The 21,780-nt window shown below is 39.6% G+C and overlaps 1 protein-coding gene across 3 annotated transcripts in view; it reads left to right on the forward strand.

Moving 5' to 3' along the window:
- The window catches only part of pik3r3b (phosphoinositide-3-kinase, regulatory subunit 3b (gamma)), a 218,511-nt gene that overhangs the window by 168,824 nt on the left and 27,907 nt on the right, over nt 1–21,780 (forward strand). Inside the window, exon 1 of one of the 3 annotated variants that reach the window (XM_027154472.2) lies at nt 20,618–21,078. The exons of the other annotated variants lie outside the window; for them this stretch is intronic. Within the exon in view, the coding sequence (XP_027010273.1) occupies nt 20,967–21,078 (112 nt within the window). The 5' untranslated portion in view covers nt 20,618–20,966. Of the gene's footprint in view, nt 1–20,617; nt 21,079–21,780 lie in introns of those variants that run through there. 3 annotated transcript variants of the gene reach the window in all.

Below are 21,780 nucleotides of genomic sequence, written 5' to 3' on the forward strand. Positions count from 1 at the left end.
TGAAAGTAAAGCGAATTAGAAGAGTGGCTGAACTCTGAAATAATTGCAATCTTTACAAATCACACCAGACATCTGCACCCTATGATGAACAAGCATGCCTCCGGTTAATTAATTAGCCTTCACCCACCATGATGCCATCAGCATCATAGAACGCAGTCAGATGTGACCAATTTAAACCAAATATAATCTGAAAGGTAGAAACGATTTAAAATGATTATTTTAGAAATTTCAACGATATATATTTAGAACGAAGCTAAATTATATAAGGTCATTTAAAAAAAACAAGAATTATAATTGGAATAAATTTATATTTGTCAGTTGTTTTTAATGATAATACGTGATGAAGATATTTTTAACTTAGATTTAACAAGGTCTATTTTTTTTCATAACAATACCATTTTTGTTTTTAGCTATTTTCTTTTATCTTTTAATTTATTTATTTTTTTTTTCAAATTTTTATATTTTATGTATTTTCTCTTTCTTTGATTCCTGTAGATAAACGAATAATTGTATCTTTTTTTTTTTTTTTTTCGATTTTAATCATTTTAAAGAAGCTGTTATTATATCAATGAATGTAAAAAAAAAAAAAAGACTTTTGTGGAAAGCTTATGTACCAGTTTGGTAAATATTTTCTATAGATGTGAGCATTTTTTACTCATAGTCTTGAATATATGAAGAATGATAGGAAACTAAAGGGCAAAGTTGACAGAAATATCCCTTACATTAAGCTATAATATTCCTATTTATACAGTCTATATAGGAAAATAATGTGGCTTTTTGGTGGTATATGATTTGCTCGTGTTTACTTTAATATCCATTGACTTGAGTCAGCCTTCTTTGTTGTCAGTATAAATTTATCATGAATGCGTGTTGTGCACAAGCAATAAGCGCTCTGCACCACTTGGCATGCTCACGTTTACAAACGGGTGGCATGATCCCAGTTATTCCTATCAGTGTTTATGCATTGTTAATGTTCTAATCACACTTAATTAGACAGCTCATCACTCTTTTGTTGATCATATTAAAAATAAGCGAGGTCGGCTGAACGGTGTCCAGCTGAACAGCTTCGGTAGTAAGGGGCTTTTCCTGATTAATATCACATCTCATTTAAGTTCGAGACATATGGCAGGACTGTCTGGCCAAAAACAATAATAAACTGAGCGTGGAGCTTGAGTGTGTTGCTCTGGGAGTCACTGTTCAGTCTGCTCGGTTTTCCTGAAGGCTGCCACGGGTTATACAGGTGGCACTGTATGAATATTCTGAATTACATTTAGGTGTGTGTGTGTGTGTGTGTGTGTGTGTGTGTGTGTGTGTGTGTGTGTGTGTGTGTGTGTGTGTGTGTGTGTGTGTGTGTTTGAATGATGTTTGAATAAGGCTTAAATTAATGAGCTTTCAGGACAGAGTGTAACTGAATTTCCTGATGTGTGTGTTTCATCCTGGTTCTCTGGATTCCTTCCAATACCAAAATGAAAATAGGTGTATTGATGACATTAAATTACCCCTAACTCTGAACAAGTGTGTAAATATGTGTGCATGTTGCCCTCCGGGGGGTTTTTGCTCCACTAACATGCGGATGAAAAGTTCATGGAACCACAACGAATCGTCCCTGGACAGATGCGCTACATAAGATTCCGCAACACACTAATGGATGACTAGGAAGGTAAATGAGAAGCCAGCAGTCACTTAAAAACAACTGGAGGACGACCTGAAAGGAGGAAGAGTTACTCTAAGAATAATAAGCAGTGAACCGCACTACAGTCATCTTCATTCCTACACACGTACAAAGTCAAATGTCATCCATTTATTTTCTGAACCGTGTATACTATATAGGGTTGCGGGGAGTCTGGAGCATACCCCAAGGGACTCGGGATACAAGGCAGGGAACACCTTGGGCTGGGTGCCAATCCATTACAGGGCACAATACACAAACACACACCTTTTGGGCTATTTAGAGATGATAATTAGCCTAGCGCACTTGTCTTTGGATTGGGGGAAGAACCCAGAGTACCCGGAGGGGGGGTATGAAAGCAGTGTACCCTGAGGGGAGTAGGAAATCGGAGTACCCGAGGCAAACTTGCCACCAAGTCAAAAGTCATTATGTGTGTAGGTTAAATATAATCACATGAAGTATATTAAGTAACAGACACATCTCTGAATCCTTATTTCTTCTCCCTGTGTACAGTATTATTCACACCTACAGCTAGAAGACTAAAACAGTAAATATTTATATCAGTGACCTTTTAGTTTACATGTGATTATATATGATTGAATATTAGCTTCTGACCTTCACACGGTAGAATATGTGATTTCATGTTTTCTTAGAGTTGACGTTTCTGTGACGAGTGATTTGGACTACATTTACTCAGTCAGTTGACTTTAATCGTGGAAACAGCAATGCAGTTTGCCAACTAAACAACAACAGCTTTCAGAGAAGAAAACAGTAGAGACTTTCTTCACGTCACATATTTTTTGTGCCAGAGCAAAGGGTCAGAGGGTTTAGGGCCTTGCTCAGGGGCCCATCAATTGCAGTTTGAACCTCTGATCAACAACCAAGACTGATCAACCTTAACCACTTGAGCTACCATGCCCTTAAGTATAGAAGGATCATACAGGTTTTAGTTGTCTGTGGTTGAATTCCTCCTACAATTGTGAGACAAATTTTTCATTCAGTCCTTATCTGTTCCTATCCGATTCCTCATTAATAACTGCCATCCCAACCCGGACGTGTTCCCACTTTGTGCCATGTGTTCCCAAGAACCATCATGACACAAACCAGGATAAAGCGGTTACTGAAGATGAATGAATGACTGAATATTAATGAGGTTGACTAAGTAGAATCCCACCATGACCTAAATGGCTGCTTGTTCAACATGCCCTGCTGTCGACCCTGGTTGTCCTGATTGTAGTGTGTCGCCTGAGCTTGTGTAATAAGGTTGAAGTTTGTGTGTGTGTGTGTAGCTTCAGCTTCATTAGTCTTGGTGAATTATACTGTAGGAACACCTACACCACACTCCTAACATCCCAACTTAAAAAAATGTCTTGCTAAATTTGCTAAATGTTTATCACCCTTGACGTCTGACATATTGAAAGCATCATCTAAGAGGGGTAAAGATTTATTTATTTATTTATTTATTTATTTATTTATTTATTTATTTATTTATTTATTTATTTTTCATTCGGGCCTGTTTTGTTGTTTCCATGATCAACATTGATGGTCTTTGTCATGTCACACTCCACAGTGCTGCTTAATGGTTCATATCAAAGAAAATACTCAGAGCTTTAAGAACTTTGTAGTTTTTCATAAGTTTTATCTACGTTTTTATATAACTTTAAAAAAAACGGTTAGTTTCTTTCACTCAAATGATCAATCTTCAAATTAAATGAAGATATCAAACCCATTTCTGCTCTCTAAGATGCCCCAGTTGCTTGGTCAAAAGTTTATGGTTAGTAAGTTTAAGGTTATATGATTAGAGTCTCAAAATGTCTGACACTGAAAACCAACAGTGAGGAGATAAAATAATTCATTCGTTTATACCGATTCAAAATGTCCGATAAGTTGCTTTCCATTCAGCTAGCATATGAGGGTTCAAGCTAAGCAGTATGTTAAAGAGGTGCAACATTTATTTACACTTTAGGTTTTGAAATCAATCAGCCAGCGACTGTACTGTAATAAGCTTAAATGCTAACGCAGAACAAAACACAGTAATTCAGCAGCTCTACAGAAAGGTATCCAGGTGCCCAGGTGATACCTAACATCACAATCCAGGGCTTCATAGAACCAGAGACACAAACTAGCAATTTCTGGAACTAGCAGTACAATGAATTAGCATTAAAAAGTGATGATAAAAATAAAACTAAAACCGATTGCAGCTCATGTATTAGTGGTATGGAAGCAGATCCTAAGCTTGGTATCAACTTGTCAGTCATTGATTCAGTCTGATGAGCGTGCTACAGCCGCAGGTGGCACAGACACAGGGTGGATCAGCTTCCCTCTCCAGACTTATTCACACTAGCTGCTCCGCATTAATCCCATTAGGGGTAGTCCAATCACCTGGAAAGAACAGACATACTTTCTCTGCATTGTGTGGCCATGAAAATACCTTTACGCCTTCGTGCACAACCTCCTTCACAACCTCCATCACCCACCAGCTCAAATTCACTCTGTCTTTTCAGTTCACGAGTGGACAAATCAGTAACCCAGGTGTTAGTTTCAACAACCAGAAAAAAGCATATTAACTTATTGACATTAGCAAACAAATGTTTTAATTTGCTATACAATACGTCGTGCCTTAAATGCTATAACTGTAGCTCACAGGTGTTGTTTCAGGGGATGTGGTAGCCTAGTGACTAAGGTGTTAAACTACCAATTGGAAGGTTACAAGTTCGAACCCATGACCAAGCGGCTGATGAGCAAGGACGTTTTGTAAGATAAAAATGTAAGTTGCTCTGGATAAGTGTGTCTGGCAAATGCTGTAAATTATGGTGACAGACATCCTCTTGTGAAATCATTACTGTCCTGTTTCACCCAAATGACGATGAGGTTCCCTTCTGAGTCCGGTTCTTATCAAGGTTTTTGTCCTCATGACATCTCAGGGAGTTTTTTTTTTAAATATTTCTGCACTTAACTAGCTATCCAGATATCCACAGGCTATTTAATTACATTAAGGATATCTGTGGAATGTTCTAAAAGCCTTGTAGATGAGCGGTCTAGATGTCTTTAATTGTTATTACTGATGGCTATAGTAGGCTGATACACAATCGCTAGTTTACCTCAGCAACTTTCTCGGTAGTGGCTGTACCTACCCCCTGACCTAATCACCCGGGTATAGCTCTCTCTCTCTCTCTCACTCGCTCTCTTGCTGACTCCCTTGTTCCTCTCTCCCCATAGCAGTGGCCATTCGTCTTCATCAGGCAGAAGAAGTGTCTCGGCAGCACCCTGAATAATTGACGACGTGCTCTAATGATTGGCCGCTCGGTTAACAAAGACGTGCTGCGGTCAATGTGAGTGCCGGTGTCGGTTGTCATGCACTGTGATGATGTCATTGCTTCAGGCACACACTTTCTTTGTAAGCCATGGAGAGAGGACAGCCATGTCAAAATCGGACAGTCATATCAGAGATCTCTGAGACATGCTAGTGAGATGTATGATACGCCTGTAGACGTTTAATTAGCTTATTATAAACAGGCAAAACATCGGGACACATCGACTAGGATGTAGATACCGATTCAACTGCTTGGTTTGGTGAAACTGAACAAACAGGATTCTTCTTTTAAACTCCTAGCAGTGAAGACACATGCCATTACTTTCATTGATAGCTGTATTCATTCTCAATGCGCATTAATTAAATTAGGCTTTGGTTGAATGCATTTTGTGATGTCACCTAGCCCAAATCTGCAGAAAATATTTGGTCAATATTTGGATAAAAATCCTCGAAATATCCCAGAATTTGCTTATTTTTGCATTCATTACTGTAATTTCTGCAAAACCAACAAATCCTGAAGGGACTGTGGATGCAGATATTTATTCATTCATTCATTTATTTTCTATCCGAACTTCTCGGGTCACGGGGAGCCTGTGCCTATCTCAGGCGTCATTGGGCATCAAGGCAGGATACACCCTGGACGGAGTGCCAACCCATCACAGGGCACACACACACTCTCATTTACACACACACAATCACACACTACGGACAATTTTCTTTGGACCGGGGAGGAAACCAGAGTACACGGAGGAATCCCCCGAGGCACGGGATAAACATGCAAACTTCACACACACAAGGCGGAGGCGGGAATCGAACCCCCGACCCTGGAGGTGTGAGACAAACGTGCTAACCTCTAAGCCACCGTGTCCCCCCGCAGATATTTATATTTATTTTATTTATTTATAGCATTCGGCAGACACCATCTCCCAGAGCAACTTACATTTATCTAATTTCTACAACTGAGCAGTTGAGGGTTAAGTGCCTTGATCAGGGGACCAGCAGTGGCAGCTTGGTGGTCTTGAACTGAGATTTGAACTCAAACTCTTCCAACCATCTTAAGCAATGAGTTACTACTTTTCCCATATATAGATCTAGATATTCCAGGTTTGGCATACATTCTTGATTATTAAAGCAAATCCTTAGACATATTTAAATCATTTTGATGTCCAAATTTAGAAACAAGATTAACTGACAAGATATTTTACAACTGTAAATATAAGTACAAGTAAGTGAGAATGGTTTCTGATCAATACCAGTATCAGTACTGGTGCAGGGCTAAAAATGTGGCCAGTTATGTGGTTACACTTTGAACTTAAATGTTAAATATGATATAACCCTTTATATGATATAATTTGACACACTTTTAGTATGTTATGAAGTTTTTTTGTCCTTTTTTTGTTGAGTGAGCACCATTCTCACTCTCAGCCTGTGCATGAATGGTCTGTAAGAGTTCTGGCTGATTTCAGATAGAGCCTCAGTAATCAGTGCAGCATGACTTGGAAGAAAAAATTTGCTGATTCCTTTTTATCCTGGTCTCTCGCTTGTCAGAATGATATTCTAATGCTCAATTAGGCATTTCCTTCACCCTCTCTTTAGTCTTCGGTGCTTAACCCGTCTTTTCCGTTATTGGGCTGAAGGCATGGTGGAGCAAGGGAGTGAAATGTGCCATGAATACTCCTTCTCCTGTCGTGATCCCTTGAAAGCTCTTTAATCTCATCACACATCCTCCTTTCTACCCCTCTTCTAGGTCCTCTTTTACCCTCCATGTCACTCTGCTGTCATTTGTTTCACTTCATAAAGCTTTGGTGAGTGTGTAAAATAGTCAAGTTTTAAGTTAAAACGTGCTTGTCTTGATCACAATGTTGTTTTCATTCTGATTAACAACCAAGGAATGCTACACAGGGTACAGATGACATTTCCAAATCTCCGCTGCTGAAAAGTTAAAGGCAGGGTCTCCGATTTTTGAGAAATGCTTCAGAAAACTGAGTCGGGCCGATAATAAACAAAAATCAAAACAAACGTATAGGCAATGAGCAGGAAGGGGAGTGTCTTGTCAATATGTGGCGGAGAGAGTGTTAAGTGCGCATGTGTGACATTAGCAGAAAGCGGTTTTAACATTGACATGGAGGATAAAAACAAAGAAAGAAAGAGAAGAAAGGCTTACGATAAGGCAAGAAGTAGGACGTGTTAATATAGGATCAGCTTTCCAGCGCTGGAGAGAACTGAAGGAGCAGGAAGTTGGAGCATATTCACAGATTGGAGTTTCCCGAGTCAATAACTCCTGAGCTAAAAGCTGTTACTACACAAATAACACCTCTTTTCTATCGTAGTAATGTAGAGAGGCAGCTACAACCGCGTTTTGTGTAGTAACAGCGTTTAGCTCAGGAGTTATTGACTCAGGAAACTCTTTACTTTACTTAAGATGCCGAGGCGCTTTTTTCCTTCTCGATAGGTGAGTAACGTTGGTTTTGCTTTGTTACACAGAACTAATATATGCCTTTGTCCTTTACATGATTATGCTTGTGTGTCATTTTTGCTTGTTTGTTTATCTGCAATCGTATTGTTCTTCCCTTCAGCTATGATACAGACACATTTCTTTCCATTAGTTGCCTGGGTGGGCGGAGCTATCAATACAGGGGTGGGTTACGGGCGTGAATGTTTTGGCGATTTCAAATGTCAACATTGGCTATCAAAAATCGGAGACCCTGCCTTTAACAACAAAAAAATAAATAAATCTGTGCAATAAGCAGGCAGAATAGTAAATCTATGTATCATAGAAGACTATTTAAGGATATGCTTATTCTTAATACACTGCAATGTGGTGGACGAATTGGCAGCTGAGTTGAAACCATTAACCGTAGAACTGAGTGTGTGCAGCGTGGAAGCTTGTGTATGCTAACACGCTCAATGACTTACCTTGTTAGCAAAATGCTATGTGTACAGCAGCATCAAGGAGGTTTTTCCAGGATGATAATGATCTGGGAGTCATTTCCTACTCTCGTCAAGTAACTCTTAGTCTATTGTATATCTGCTAGTCTTATGAGTAAAAAAATAGGTTTAACTTGTCTGTTTAGTGATGGGGTTGTGGTAGCTTAGTGATTAAAGTGTTGTACTGGTCAGAAGGTTGTGAGTTTAAATGCCACCAAGCTGGGCTCTGGATAAAGGTGTCTACTAATGAAAGGACATTTTCCGAAACCTTTATTTCCATGTGATAACATTTTACCTGTGTCCTTTATCTCTTCAGTATTTCTTCAGTTCCCTGATATTTTATTGTTTACTCCTAAATCCATTTGGAATGTCGGTTAAAGTGACAAGAACGCCTGGCATCTGAGTTTCTCTGTCCTGTAACAGGACACCTTTTTCTTGACGTATGCGTGACAAACACGACAGCATGCCTTGTCCTTACAGATTTTCTGGAATCCATGTTTGGTCACCTGGCTTCTAAATGCATGTCTCGTGAACTCGTTACACATGTGTTGTTTGACCTCTCAGAACGCTGAATGAGGGGGGGGTTTGCTTGTACACAAGCCCATTCCCCCTGCAGGCAGGGTTTGGCTCAGCTGGGACTGTGTCAATAGCTTTTGGCTCAGGTTACTGTAAAGATGTAAGCGTAATCAGCCTGCCACTCTGCACAACAGTCTGAGACTGGATTTGAGATGACAGGGTTGCTAAGTGATAAACTGTAGCACTGTGCACGTTTTCCCCTCCACACACCTCTTAAGATGTGGATTGCTATCACTTAGCAATTTTGTATTTGTGGCTTGTTGTTAGCATGTGGTCTGTAATAAAAGAGCAATTCATTCATTCATTTTCTACCGCTTGTCCGAACTTCTCGAGTCACGGGGAGCCTGTGCTTATGTCAGGCGTCATCGGGCATCAAGGCAGGATACACCCTGGACTGAGTGCCAACCCATCGCAGGGCACACACACTCATTCACTCACACAATCACACAATATGGACAATTTTCCAGAGATGCCAATCAACCTACCATGCATGTCTTTGGACCGGGGGAGGAAACCGGAGTACCTGGAGGAAACCCCCGAGGCACGAGGAGAACATGCAAACTCCACACACACAAGACGGAGGCGGGAATCCAACCCCCAACCATGGAGGTGTGAAGCGAACGTGCTAACCACTAAGCCACCGTGCCCTAAAAGAGCAATTATTACACCAAATAAAAGTTTGGTCCAAAAGTAAAGAAAGGAAGAAAAACAGACACACTGTAGTAAAAAAGTAAATGTAAAAAAGAGGAGAGTTTAACTATAGTGCTATACAGCTAGTCTTTGAGTTATGAAGGAGATGCGTTTTTCGATGACCCCGTCATAACCAGAAAATATAATATGTCAAACTATGACGTAGCCTATACAGGAGTCTTAAAGGATGGTAATCAGTATGGGGAAGTATACTGTAATTTGTTAATAATTTAAGAACATTTGGCTAATGCAGTCTTATCCTCCTGAGACCCGTATGCTACCGTTGTGTACATTACAATTTCTACTGACTGTTTCTCTTAATTCTTAGCTGATAACTATAAATTTAATCAGTGTTTTCAAGGAAGCAGTTTCGACAAAAGAATTATACCTAACAGTCCTCATATAAGGTTGGTACAATAAATATATATAGACAATGAAGTTGTGATAAAATGTTATGTCCTCATATGAGGACATTCCGGTCTCAAGAGGTTAAAGAAAGTTTGTTCAGTACTGTATATAATCCTATCTGTATAAAAAGTTGGTCGTCTAAAATGAAGTCGTTAAAGCTAGTTATCTTACATACATTAAAGTATAGCAGCGTATTGTACTCTCTAAGATTCTGTTCGATATTTGAACCTAGTACCTTCATTACTTTACTCAAATTTCAATTGATTTATTGATTGATTGATTGACTGACCGATCAAAAAATGTCTTGTATGAGAAACTACGTCTTTTTTTTTTTTTTTTTTACATTGTTTGATTTGTCATTGTAATCCACTATAAGCTTCTTTAACATGCTGGTGATAATAATAATGTTTAAGACGTTTCCACACCCAGTAAGAACCATCTGCTTTTTGTTGTCCACTACTGCATCAGTAAATACTTAAATACTTAAAGGTGTTTTAGTTAATCTGAGTTGTCTTGGTGGTGCAGTGTTTCCTTCTCTCAGTTTCAGGGTCTACCAGTTCAATCCTGAGCTCGAGTTACCGTGCAGAGTTTTGCATGTTCATCCCATGTTTGCACAGGATTTCTCACGGTTCTACCTCCAGTGCTGGCGCTCGTACAGATTGGAGACTAGAAATTGTTGCTACATTTGCAAATGTGTGTGCAGGGAAGCCTTTGATGGACTGGCGCCTATTCATTTACATTTACATTTACATTTCAGTCATTTGGTAGACAATTTTGTCCAAAGTGTCCTGCAACTGAGCGGAGCAGATGAAGGTCAAGAGTCATGCTCAAGGGCCCAACAGTGGCACCTTGGTAATACCGACATTCAAATTCCTTGGAGACTTTCCGAACCAGGGATAGGCTCTGTGTCCACTATGACCCTGACCCAGATAAAGGGTTAAGGGAAGAACGAATGCTTTACTTTTTTTTTAACTTTGAAATTACTTGTATATGCCTTCATATATTACATGTCTTCGGATCACAGGAAAGTGCAGCTTTTTTCGAGAAAGGCTTTTAATTCCAAATCATAAAATGCATTCCTTCATTTGATTATTAAAGCAAATATTGTCTAATTACATTATAGACCTAGACATACATAAATAGTGACATACATAGTGACACAATACCCAAGATATACAGCTATATCTATATCAAAGACAGCTAACATGGCACTTAAAGGTAGTTTTTTGTTGTTGTTGTTGTTGTTGTTGTTGTTGTTATTGTTGTTGTTGTTCTGTTCTGTTCTGTTTAATTAAACCCTAAAGAAGCAAACATGCTTAATATCATTTTCATAATATCAAGACATGTATATAAATAACATCATGTGTCCTGTCGTGGGTTGGCACCCTGTCCCCCACCTTGTACCCTGACTTCCCTGGGAAGGATTGATGGATGGATGGATGGATGGATGATTGGACGGACGGACGGACAGACAGAAAGACAGATAGATAGATAGATAGATAGATAGATAGATAGATAGATAGATAGATAGATAGATATATAGATAGATAGATAGATAGATAGATAGATAGATAGATAGATAGATAGATAGATAGATAGATAGATAGATGTGTATGATAAGTGCTACAGAAAATGCCTACACAAAAATTATGTAACAAAATTTCTCACGTCTTCATTTTAATGGCTGATTTATTTAACTTGCATATAAGTAATAAACTCTGTATAACCTTAGCTGGTAGTAAAGCACCATTAATGATTTATGCATGAGCCGTAAATTGCATTCTGTAGCTGATTAAAGACACTCGTCTACTGAATTCCTACTTTTTATTTGTGCATCCTAGTGCTCCCTCACAGGTAAACATGGGTGTATAAGTGTGTTTGTTTACCTCAAGTGCTCTAAGGTTCTCAGTCTGTCAGAGGTTTTATTGCTTCCCAGCTCTAACATGTACAGTACAACTGGCTTTTTGTCATTTTCAAGACTGTAATGCGGACCAAAAAACGGGTCAAATACTAAAAAGCACAGTGCGTCTCAGATCTATGGGAAGAAAGCTAAAGTGCACATTATATTTTAAACTAATGGTGTTATTTTAGAGGTTCACTGGCAAGTCATGACACTACCATTTCCTGAGCCAGCTGGCGTACGGTGAATTTTTCCGACCGATGCTGCATGCATCATCTGAACGAGTGCTCTGAGCCAGTTCATCTACTGGCATGGGAAAGTGGATCACCATGTCAGTCTGAAAGCCTATTTTAAAATTAAAGTGAGGAGACGACTCCCAGCTGTGAGTCAGATTTGCATTGTACACCATTCAGGTCAGCTGTTTATAACTTTTTGAAAGGTCTTGAAAAAGCAAACTGTAAAGCTGCAAAGCCATAAATGTAAGCGCTTTTTGATATAATTGTTATTTATTTAGGATCGATTCTGCAATTCAAAGGCTTTTAAAACGTTTTATTACCTTTAGTAATTGTTACTTGCATGCTAATAGTAAGCCATAAAATGGGACAACAATGTAAAATGGAATAAATGGAATTATGTGTAATATATATATATATATTTCATTAGACTCTCGCTCCTTTGGCTTTTGGAAGGAGCTTGGCTCTTTACTCTGGTCAGTACCTTGCTAGAATCCAGAGCCTATACTGAGAACACTTAGTGTTATACATCCTGGATCACTCATTCACACCTAGAATAAATTTAGAATAGCCAGTACACCTATTATCCACGCTCATGCAGAGCATTGAGGTTTATTTTAGACGGTGAGAATTTAGATTGAACAATATTGAATATAGAATATATACTTTCTTTCTTAATTTATTTCTAATTTCGGTGTTGTAATATTTTCAAGAAAGGGTGGACTTTAAGAGTGGAATTGAATGAACTGTCATCAACATGCTTTAATAATTGCAATAATTTGGTTGCAGCTATGGGGGCACGGTGGCTTAGTGGTTAGCACGTCCGCCTCACACCTCCGGGGTCGGGGTTCGACGATACGGCATCCCTGGAGTAGCAGGGGTTAACGACCAATAGTAGGAGCTTGGCAGCGCTGGGGCTTGAACCCCAATCTTCCAATCGTCAACCCAGAGCCTTATCCACTGGATCCACCACTGTCCAACAAGAGAACCCAGAGGAACTCCGAGAAAATACAAAAGCTTTCTCAGACAGTAACCTGAGCTCAGAATTCTAACAACATAACAATTCAAAAATACATCAAAATAGAAATAAATTCCAAATGAAACATATTATAAGAACATGTTTGGTGGTGGTCTTTGACACCGAATGATATTTCATCCTCTCCATGTGACATCCTGTTGTACTAAAGACCTTATTGTTCTCCAGGATAAACCGCAGCCACCTCCTGATGTCCCTCCATCATGGAGCACCAGGCTGCTTATGTGACTGTGCAATGCAGTTCAGACAGAGACTATGAGAAGTACATTCAGGTTACATTACAAATCTCTAGTCTATTCTAGTACCGCTTTAAAGGGAGTTAAGAGGAGCACATGAGGCACATGCAAACTGATCATAAGTGACCTTTAAATTGATATCACCGTATGTTATCATGGACGTTCATCTCAGCTTTGATGTAGTAAAGAACAAGTCTAGGTGATAATATGTCACCTCTAACCATCCAAGCATTAAACAATGCCTAGGGGCTTTCCATCTGAAGTAGGCCTATTCACTTAGTCCCTGTACTGAAGGAGCTCTGTGGTGAGTAAATAATTTGTTTGATGATTGTATGATTTCCATTGAGGTTTCATGCTGAGGTGAACAAACTATCCAATAAAGCCCCCCTCTCTTGCACTTGGTTACAATTATACCTGGCACCTGATGCCCAGATCATCCCCCTGACAGATAACTAACCTCACTCACACATGCACTGTAGCTAATTCTGAATACCTTCAACTCCCACAGTAGAGGTTGCTAAGCGTTAGAATTTAATCCAGACAGGGACATGGCTGCTGCTCATGTAGTTGAGACACATTATCCACTCTCGTCTAAACCAGAGCATGCAGATTACATTGAGGTTTATTTTAGACTGGTGAGAATTTAGATCGAACAATATTAAATATAGAATATATACTTTCTTTCTTTATTTATTTCTAATTTTGGTGTTGTAATACAGTATGTTCAAGAAAGGGTGGACTTTAAGGGTGGAATTTAATAAACTGTCATCAACATGTCTTAATAATTGCAATAATTTGGTTGCAGCTAATATAAGCAAGCTGAGCAGACAGTCAGGCAATACTAATCCAGGCATATGCTGCATTGGACTAAAACTCTTAATTTAGGCTTAGTGGTTAGCACGTTCACCTCACACCTCCAGGGTCGGGGTTCGATTCCCGCCTCCGCCTTGTGTGTACGGAGTTTGCATGTTGTTCTCGTGCCTCGGGGGTTTCCTCCGGGTACTTCGGTTTCGTCCCCCGGTCCAAAGAGGTTGGTTGATTGGCATCTCTGGAAAATTGTCCGTAGTGCGTGATTGCGTGAGTGAATGAGAGTGTGTGTGCCCTGCGATGGGTTGGCACGAGAAGTTTGGATAAGCGGTAGAAAATAAGTGAGTGAGAGTGAGTGAGTGAGTTCAGAAAGTAACGTAATACTGAGAGCTTAGGTAAGAGGAATAAATCAGTTCCAACCACAGACAACAGTCAGAGTCTGACAACGGTCAGTGGTGGCTCAAGTGGTTAAGGCTCTGGGTTGTTGATAGGAGGATTGGGGTTCAAGCCCCTTTGAACATTATGACACAATAAAAAATAGCTACTGACTTGAAACAAATCATGGCATCCCATTTTTAGATGTTATCCTGGAGGAATATATTTGTAGCCTCAAACAAACAAAATGCTTTATTCTGCTGGTGCCTTCAGATGGACTGGTGTTCCATCCAGGCTGAGTTCCTACCTTGCCCCGTTATTCTGGGAGAATGTTCCAGATCCCCGGCCACCCTGACCATGATAAAGCGCTTGAAGGTGCAGTCACTGAAGATGAGAGAAAGAATGACTGTTAAAATTGTCCGTTCTTGTCCACATTATTTGATGAAACATGCCAAACTCTTTAGTGACCCCCTAGAAGTCTTGCAAATCTATTTTGCTATGTATATGTGTTAAAGATGATGTTTGCCTTTCCTTGTTTGGGTCTGTCCTTGTTTTTTTAAAAGTGTTGGGAATACCTGTTTCACATTAATTCATTCATTCATTTTCTACCGCTTATCCGAACTTCTCGGGTCACGGGGAGCCTGTGCCTATCTCAGGTGTCATCAGGCATCGAGGCAGGATACACTGTGGACGGAGTGCCAACCCATCGCAGGGCACACACACTCTCATTCACTCACACACACTCACACACTACGGACATTTTTCCAGAGATGCCAATCAACCTACCGTGCATGTCTTTGGACCGGGGGAGGAAACCGGAGTACCTGGAGGAAACCCCCAAGGCACGGGGAGAACATGCAAACTCCACACACACAAGGCGGAGGCGGGAATCGAACCCCCAACCCTGGAGGTGTGAGGCAAACGTGCTAACCACTAAGCCACCATGCCCCCTCCTGTTTCACGTTATGCCCCCAAAATTAAAAGCCTCTACCCAGCTACGGTGGGCTCCATTAATAACTCACTGACCATCAGTCTTGATCATAATCAGAATTCACTGTCACTCTGAATGGGACACCATTTGCCTCGGTTTAAAACACTGTTCAGCTATTTGTTATCAAACTTGCCTATGAAGCATTGTATTTTTCTCCTGGCTGATTCTGTACCTGTGGTCGGTATAATTTCAATCCACATAGCAAGCCTTTGATGTTATTGTTTGTTTTGCAGGCTTTTATCATATCTTATAGCTGATATGGCACTTGTAGCATCAATAGCGGCTTAATCAGCACTGTGGGCTGTAAATGTGAGAAGGGTGTGTGGATCCTTCTGGTTGATATGGTATCTATCTGAGTCATTTAACCTGCAGGCAGGAAGGGGTTAAAGAATTAGAGTCTGGCCTTTATCTGCAGAATGCTGAGCCATGGTGGCCGGTACCATGACAACCACAGAGAGGGAGAGGGGGAGAGAGAAGGAAGGAGAAAGTGATGTGAGAGAGACTGACCAAAAAAAATTAGACAGGAAAAAAGATGAAGGGAAAAAACAGGATCTAAAACATAACATTAGAGTGTACAAAAATGATGAGAGAGAAAGTAAGAGAGAGAGAGAGAGAGAGAGAGAGAGAGAGAGAGAGAGAGATGGGTGGGTGGTAGGTGGGTGCCACCAGCTTATTACACTGTGTCACCGGAGTATTGCATCAGTCCAACAGGAACGCTCACATTGCAGGATGACATCACTCGCTTTGGAGGATGGGAGGAGACTGATAAGCTCTCAAACGGAGGGAGGGTCATATCTCCATCTCTCACTTTGGCAGAGTCATTAACACATCAGTGTCAGTTTTAATGCCATCCTGTAACGTGTGTTCTCTGCCTAGTCATGCCTTTTCTCCTGCATATTTTAATTCTCAGGGAACGGTTGCATCTAGACGAATGTACGGACATGTGCGTGGAGGAGAAAAGCGAAGTGAAACTTCCAGACAGTGCGCTTAATCGTTTAACTCGAATCGGAGTGTACATTATCCGAGACACATGACTCCTCCTGGGGAGTGCAGCCATAAGAGCCCATTAGAGTAGCTCAGTGGAAAAATACCGGCGGAGAGCAAGTCATGCTCCAAAGTGTATCTGATAATAAAGAATTTCTTTTTCTTTTTTTTTTGAATTTGCAGTGCCTGCTTGGTCTGTAATGTGCTTTCAAGCAGATGGGTTCAAGGCTTGTCATGTAAACCCATCATTTAGTGTCTCACCCCTAATGGGATAGTCCGAGTCAAATGTAAACTATAGCATATTCTGGAAATAATCTGGGAAGTCATAGAGGGCCTTATGTATATGTTCTTACAAGGTATGATTTACACGGCTTTTAAAGGGAATGAAAAGTTGCAACGGCAGCAAAAATAGAAGTGAATTGAAGCCTAAGCTTGGGTTACTGGGGCAGGCTGTTCTGTTCCCGCGTATTACTATAGGAGGATAGAGCTTTAAGACTTGTCTATATCTCTTCAGATGTTCTTTGCTACTAGGAACTTCGAGGAAGACGGTGTACAGATTAGACTGCTGTGTTACCAAACAAAGAAAGACAGAGGTAGAGTGAGAGAGACAGTGACGAAGGGAGCAGCCTGGATCTGATGAGCTCAGCAAAAAAGTGAAAAGGCGATCTCTCTCACCATGTAATTTATAACAGCATGGGAGCAATTTCCCTTAGCCGTTTCAGCTAGAGAGCGATGGCATTGCCTTCTTTTAGATTTCAGAAACTTTATGAATTATGCATCAGAAAGAGCAGTGCTTACACAACAGCCACCGTGGTGTGTATCTTTAATTCTTTACTTCTACCATAGAACAGTATGTTCACATACATACTAAAACTGTGCACTTGAGCTGCTAAGGTCACAGGAAAAAAAAATATGACAGTGCCTGAGGCTACTGTATAATCTCTGTAATCAGATCTTGTCTACACGTAAGGCTTAATTTTACGTACACCCATACACAGTGTGGTCAGGCTGATTAGAATCTCTCTAGTTAGTCACGCCTGCCCTTTAGCTCAAAGTCAACAATCTACATGCAAAGACAGAGTGGAATGAGAAAGTTAACCTCATAGACTTGAACATGCAAACAGTTCTGAGCAAAATCCTTTACAGAGAACTGCAGCCAACACTGATGTGATGATAAAAATGAGGCAGGAGTTTGGGTTTGTAAATAAAGCTACAGCCTGTTTGAAACAAGCCCATACAACATATTGGTCAAGCTGAGGCGTGCAAACAACTGGTATTATAATAAGGCAGACAGAGTGAGCGAATGCTGTGTTTACATTAGCATTGATCTGTGTTGAAGTTTCGATGTATTTATCATGTGATTGTCCTTAAGCTCTTTATTCATGTGACTGAATGTTCTGATCTAAACACCATGCAAATATCATGCAATACTGAAAAAACAGAACATTCTTTTTAACATTGTTTGGGTTCGTAGCAGCAGGATGCATTGTGGACGTTGACGTGGCAGAAAACCTAGTGTTTCTGACGGTGATATTTGGCTACTAACTAACCAGTTACTAACTGATCACTGGCAAACTAATCATAGGTTAATATTTCAAGTTTGAAAAATTTTCAGCACGTAATAAATAACTTATATAGGATGGATATGAAAAGTCTAAACCCCCTGTTAAAATGGTAGTGATGTAAAAAAAAATTAATCATGTCAGAACTCAGAATCATGTCAGACCTATATAAAGATCAAGTCAAGTGAAAAACAATCAGAAACACTCTAGTGAAATAGGAAAAAAAATAGAATCACATTCGGTCTCATGTGCAAAAGTAATTATTGCACAGCTGTCATCAGTGAAATAATTTTGATTATCCCCAAGTTCAGATCAGCTGTTTTTGTAGTATTTACTTCCTATCTTTTTGGTTACATTGGACTGCCGAATCAATGGTCTTCCAAAACGTTATCATGTGTACCACGGAACACCGCAAAGGCCATCGTCAACAAGTAAAGCAAATAGTAAGAGTAGCATCACCAAAAACTTTACGGTTTGTAAATGAACAAGACAAGAACTTACCAGGCCTGCCAAGGGACCTACAACAATAGGAATATGTACCTGACAAGCACCGGTTACTCTCTGCATGTTACATACATCTGATATTCTTCACTTATCTGAGCTATGGGTAACAGTAGCTAGATAGCATTTTCTCACCCAAAAAAAATCCAAGCTCAAGTAAATCCCACAAGCCATGTGGCAAACTGTGTTATAGTCAGATGTGACCAATTTCAAAGCTGGAATAATTCCAAAATATATGTTTAGTTAAAATAAATAGCACATCACCAAAATAAAACCATTCCCACAGTGCAGTGTCATGCTATAGGGCCGCATTTTCAGGCAAGAACCGGGTTTTTTATCACTGTAGAGGGAATCATGTATAGCTACAAATACGAGACGATTTTAGAGCAAAACCTTCAGGTATCTGCAAGTAAGCAGAAGATTAAAAGCATTTTTACTTTTCAACACAACAATGACCCAAAGCATACATGCAAATCAACTAAATTAACTTAACCAACAGATGATCAATGTTTCTGAATGACCGAGCCAGAGTTGAGACCTGAGTAAACTGAAGCACACAGGAGATGGCCTTACAGTTGGATAGATCTTGTTTTTCTAAGAAACAGTGGGAAAATATTGCCAAGTCAAATGCTGACAGCCATGCTGATAGACTCTTACCCAAGAGTAATAAGTGGTGTGGTGCAATAAAATCAAAATATGGTGCAACATAGTATTAGTTTAAGGGTGTGCACATTTATACAACCAGGTTATTTAAATTTTTTTCCCTAAAGGCTTCTAATATTATCTACATTTTATGTTATCAAAATTTAATTAATTTATTTATTGTTTAATCTTGACTCGTCTACTACCATATGGACTCGTGACTGGTTTCTATAGTCACCTCACTCAACTCTTGTGTGACTTCAGTATAGAGGGAATTAATGTATGGTTGAACCTCAAGAGACAAACAGAAAGCTCATTAGTTGGGAATATTCCTATGTGATGTTTTACATGGTTATGTTCCTGCTATTGTCTTATTGAGTCTTAATTTCATTGCTGTTAAGCCAGTAAATGCATGTCCATCTTACTTTTAAACGCAGTTAGTGGATATATGTTAGGTGTAATCATTTTCCACTGGGAGTCACGGTTTGGTCATTGTTTCGGATCCATCTGTCAACACAGGACCGAGACATGTTTAGTGAAAATTAAGCAAGTTTGACGCACTTGATAAGAAATGCCTCTGGCAGGCAGAAGCCATCTGTTGAATTAAATAGATTCTCTTAATGTTATGTTGAGGTCTTTGCAGGATGGGGAAGATGGACATCGTTATCCATGAAGATTCGCAGATATGACGGATGAGAATAAAAAAGAGGCTTTTTGTTTGACCGTGGTGGTTTTGATTGAAGCGTTTCTTATTGACATTCAGGGTCAAATGCTTTTCATAAAATAAATAAATAAATAAAAATAAAAAAAAAGATGGAAAACCTTGTGGTAATCAAATTTACAATGTAAATTAGACCACTTAGATGCAACCAGATGCTTTTTAATGTAGCTATTGTGAAAACTTATCGTGTAAGTTTTGATGTAACGCTTTGGACGAAAAGGCTTTATAAATAAAATGCCGTAACACATCATTGTTTATTTTATTTATTTTTTATTTAATACCAAAATAGTGTGGAGAAAAAGAAACAATTGAGTAATAATAGTGATGTTGTTGGATAAAGTTGGTTGGAGTTGACTAGATAAACCTTAACTTTACTGCGTTAAAGCACCCTGTCGTTGTCCTGCTCATTTACAGCTAGCTTTATTATTATCTTTATGACACTAGAAATGCATAATTTCACCAAAATACATCTAGCTATCTAATCATCTTCCCATGTTGAGTCCTTAAAGTCTTCAATTACATTTTTACTCTGTACCCATGTTCTCCCCCTTTCCCCTATGTTCCTCTTAGTAACGGTTCGACCAATCAAAGTTTAAGTTCAGCCGTTCCTGCACGTTCATTGGCCCCTGAGAAACACGCGGCTCTCAAAAAAAACGTATGCAAATTCCTACTTTGGCAACAGACCCGAAGAATCGACGCTTCTGATTGGCTGCCGAGTTTGGAGTCTGCGCGCTGAGCAGCGCTTGAGCATGGCACGTCGCTTGGGTTGGGGCGACACCATTAAGTCTAGGGGAGAGGGGTGTTAAAATATGATGTCACTTGTAATTGACTTATAGCTAAAATAAAATCTTGAACCAAAAACAGAGTGACTGGATTTAATATAAATTATGATCTCAGCAAATTTATATAACCTATAATATTGTTTAGAATGTTAGTGTGACGTAGTGCGGTCGTGCTTAACGACTTTTTTACATCGTGTCAACCCCTGTTGTGTCGTGAAGAATGGTTGGTCCCACATGAAGTGAAAGGTTTGCACTCGAAATGAAAGAATTAACCGTTTAGACCTGATGGTGGTCGGTGGATTGTAGAGCTGGTATCTACTTTCTGTTGTGTATTATGTCTAAATTTCAGGAAATAACGTTATATCGCTGAAGAAAAATAAAAAGGAAAAAAATAGCATATTGTCTGAAGCGGGCTTTCAGATTTGGGGAATTTTTAAAAAGAAAATTTCAAAACAAACCGAGCTCGTGCCTGAAGTGAAGCGTTAGAGAAGCTAACGTTGTTAGCATCAGGTTTAAATCTGAGCCTAACTTCGTATTCGTGTCGTCATTTTAACGGTTATTTTTTTAATGGTTTGACGACGGTTAAGTGTCGTTTATCACTGGAGTGAGACAATGTACAATACGGTGTGGAATACGGAGAAGGACGACGCCGAGCCGAGGGATGATTTAATGATGCCGTATTCCACAGAGTTGATCTTTTACATTGAGATGGACCAACCTCCAGGTAACATCTAAAAGAAAGACTTGTTAAGCTTTTGTGTGTATACGTGATGTAACACTGAACTAGCGCAGAGCTTTGGCAGCTTTTTCAACTTTCTTTCTTTCTTTCATTCTGTCAGCAGTGTTTTATAGGCAAAAATGTCTAAGCAGGTCACAGAGTCATCATCCTTACCTTGCACTCTGTACTTGTACATGCAACCTTTTAGCAACACTGACATAACTGTGTGTGTGGATGGACAGAGAGACAGACAGTAATGTCAGTCTATATTTGATTGATTTAGTAACACTGGTACTGACTAAAACACAGACATTACTTTGTGTTTGTGTGTGTGTGTGTGCACACACGCATGGACAGACAGACAGACAGACAGTAATGTCAGTCTATATTTGATTTAGTAACAGTGGTACTGACATTACTGTGTGTTTGGATGGACAGTCAGAAAGACAGTAACACTGGTACTGACTAAAACAATGACATTACTCTGTGTGTGTGTGTGTGTGTGTGTGTGTGCACGCATGGACAGACAGACAGTAATGTCAGTCTATATTTGATTTAGTAACAGTGGTACTGACTAACCCACTGACATTACTGTGTGTGTGTGGACAGACACAGTAATGTCAGTCTATATTTGATTTAGTAACAGTGGTACTGACTAACCCACTGACATTACTGTGTGTGTGTGTGTGTGTGTGTGTGTGGACAGAC

This window comes from Tachysurus fulvidraco, chromosome 5 (assembly GCF_022655615.1).
Source record: "Tachysurus fulvidraco isolate hzauxx_2018 chromosome 5, HZAU_PFXX_2.0, whole genome shotgun sequence".
NCBI classification, from domain to species: domain Eukaryota; kingdom Metazoa; phylum Chordata; class Actinopteri; order Siluriformes; family Bagridae; genus Tachysurus; species Tachysurus fulvidraco.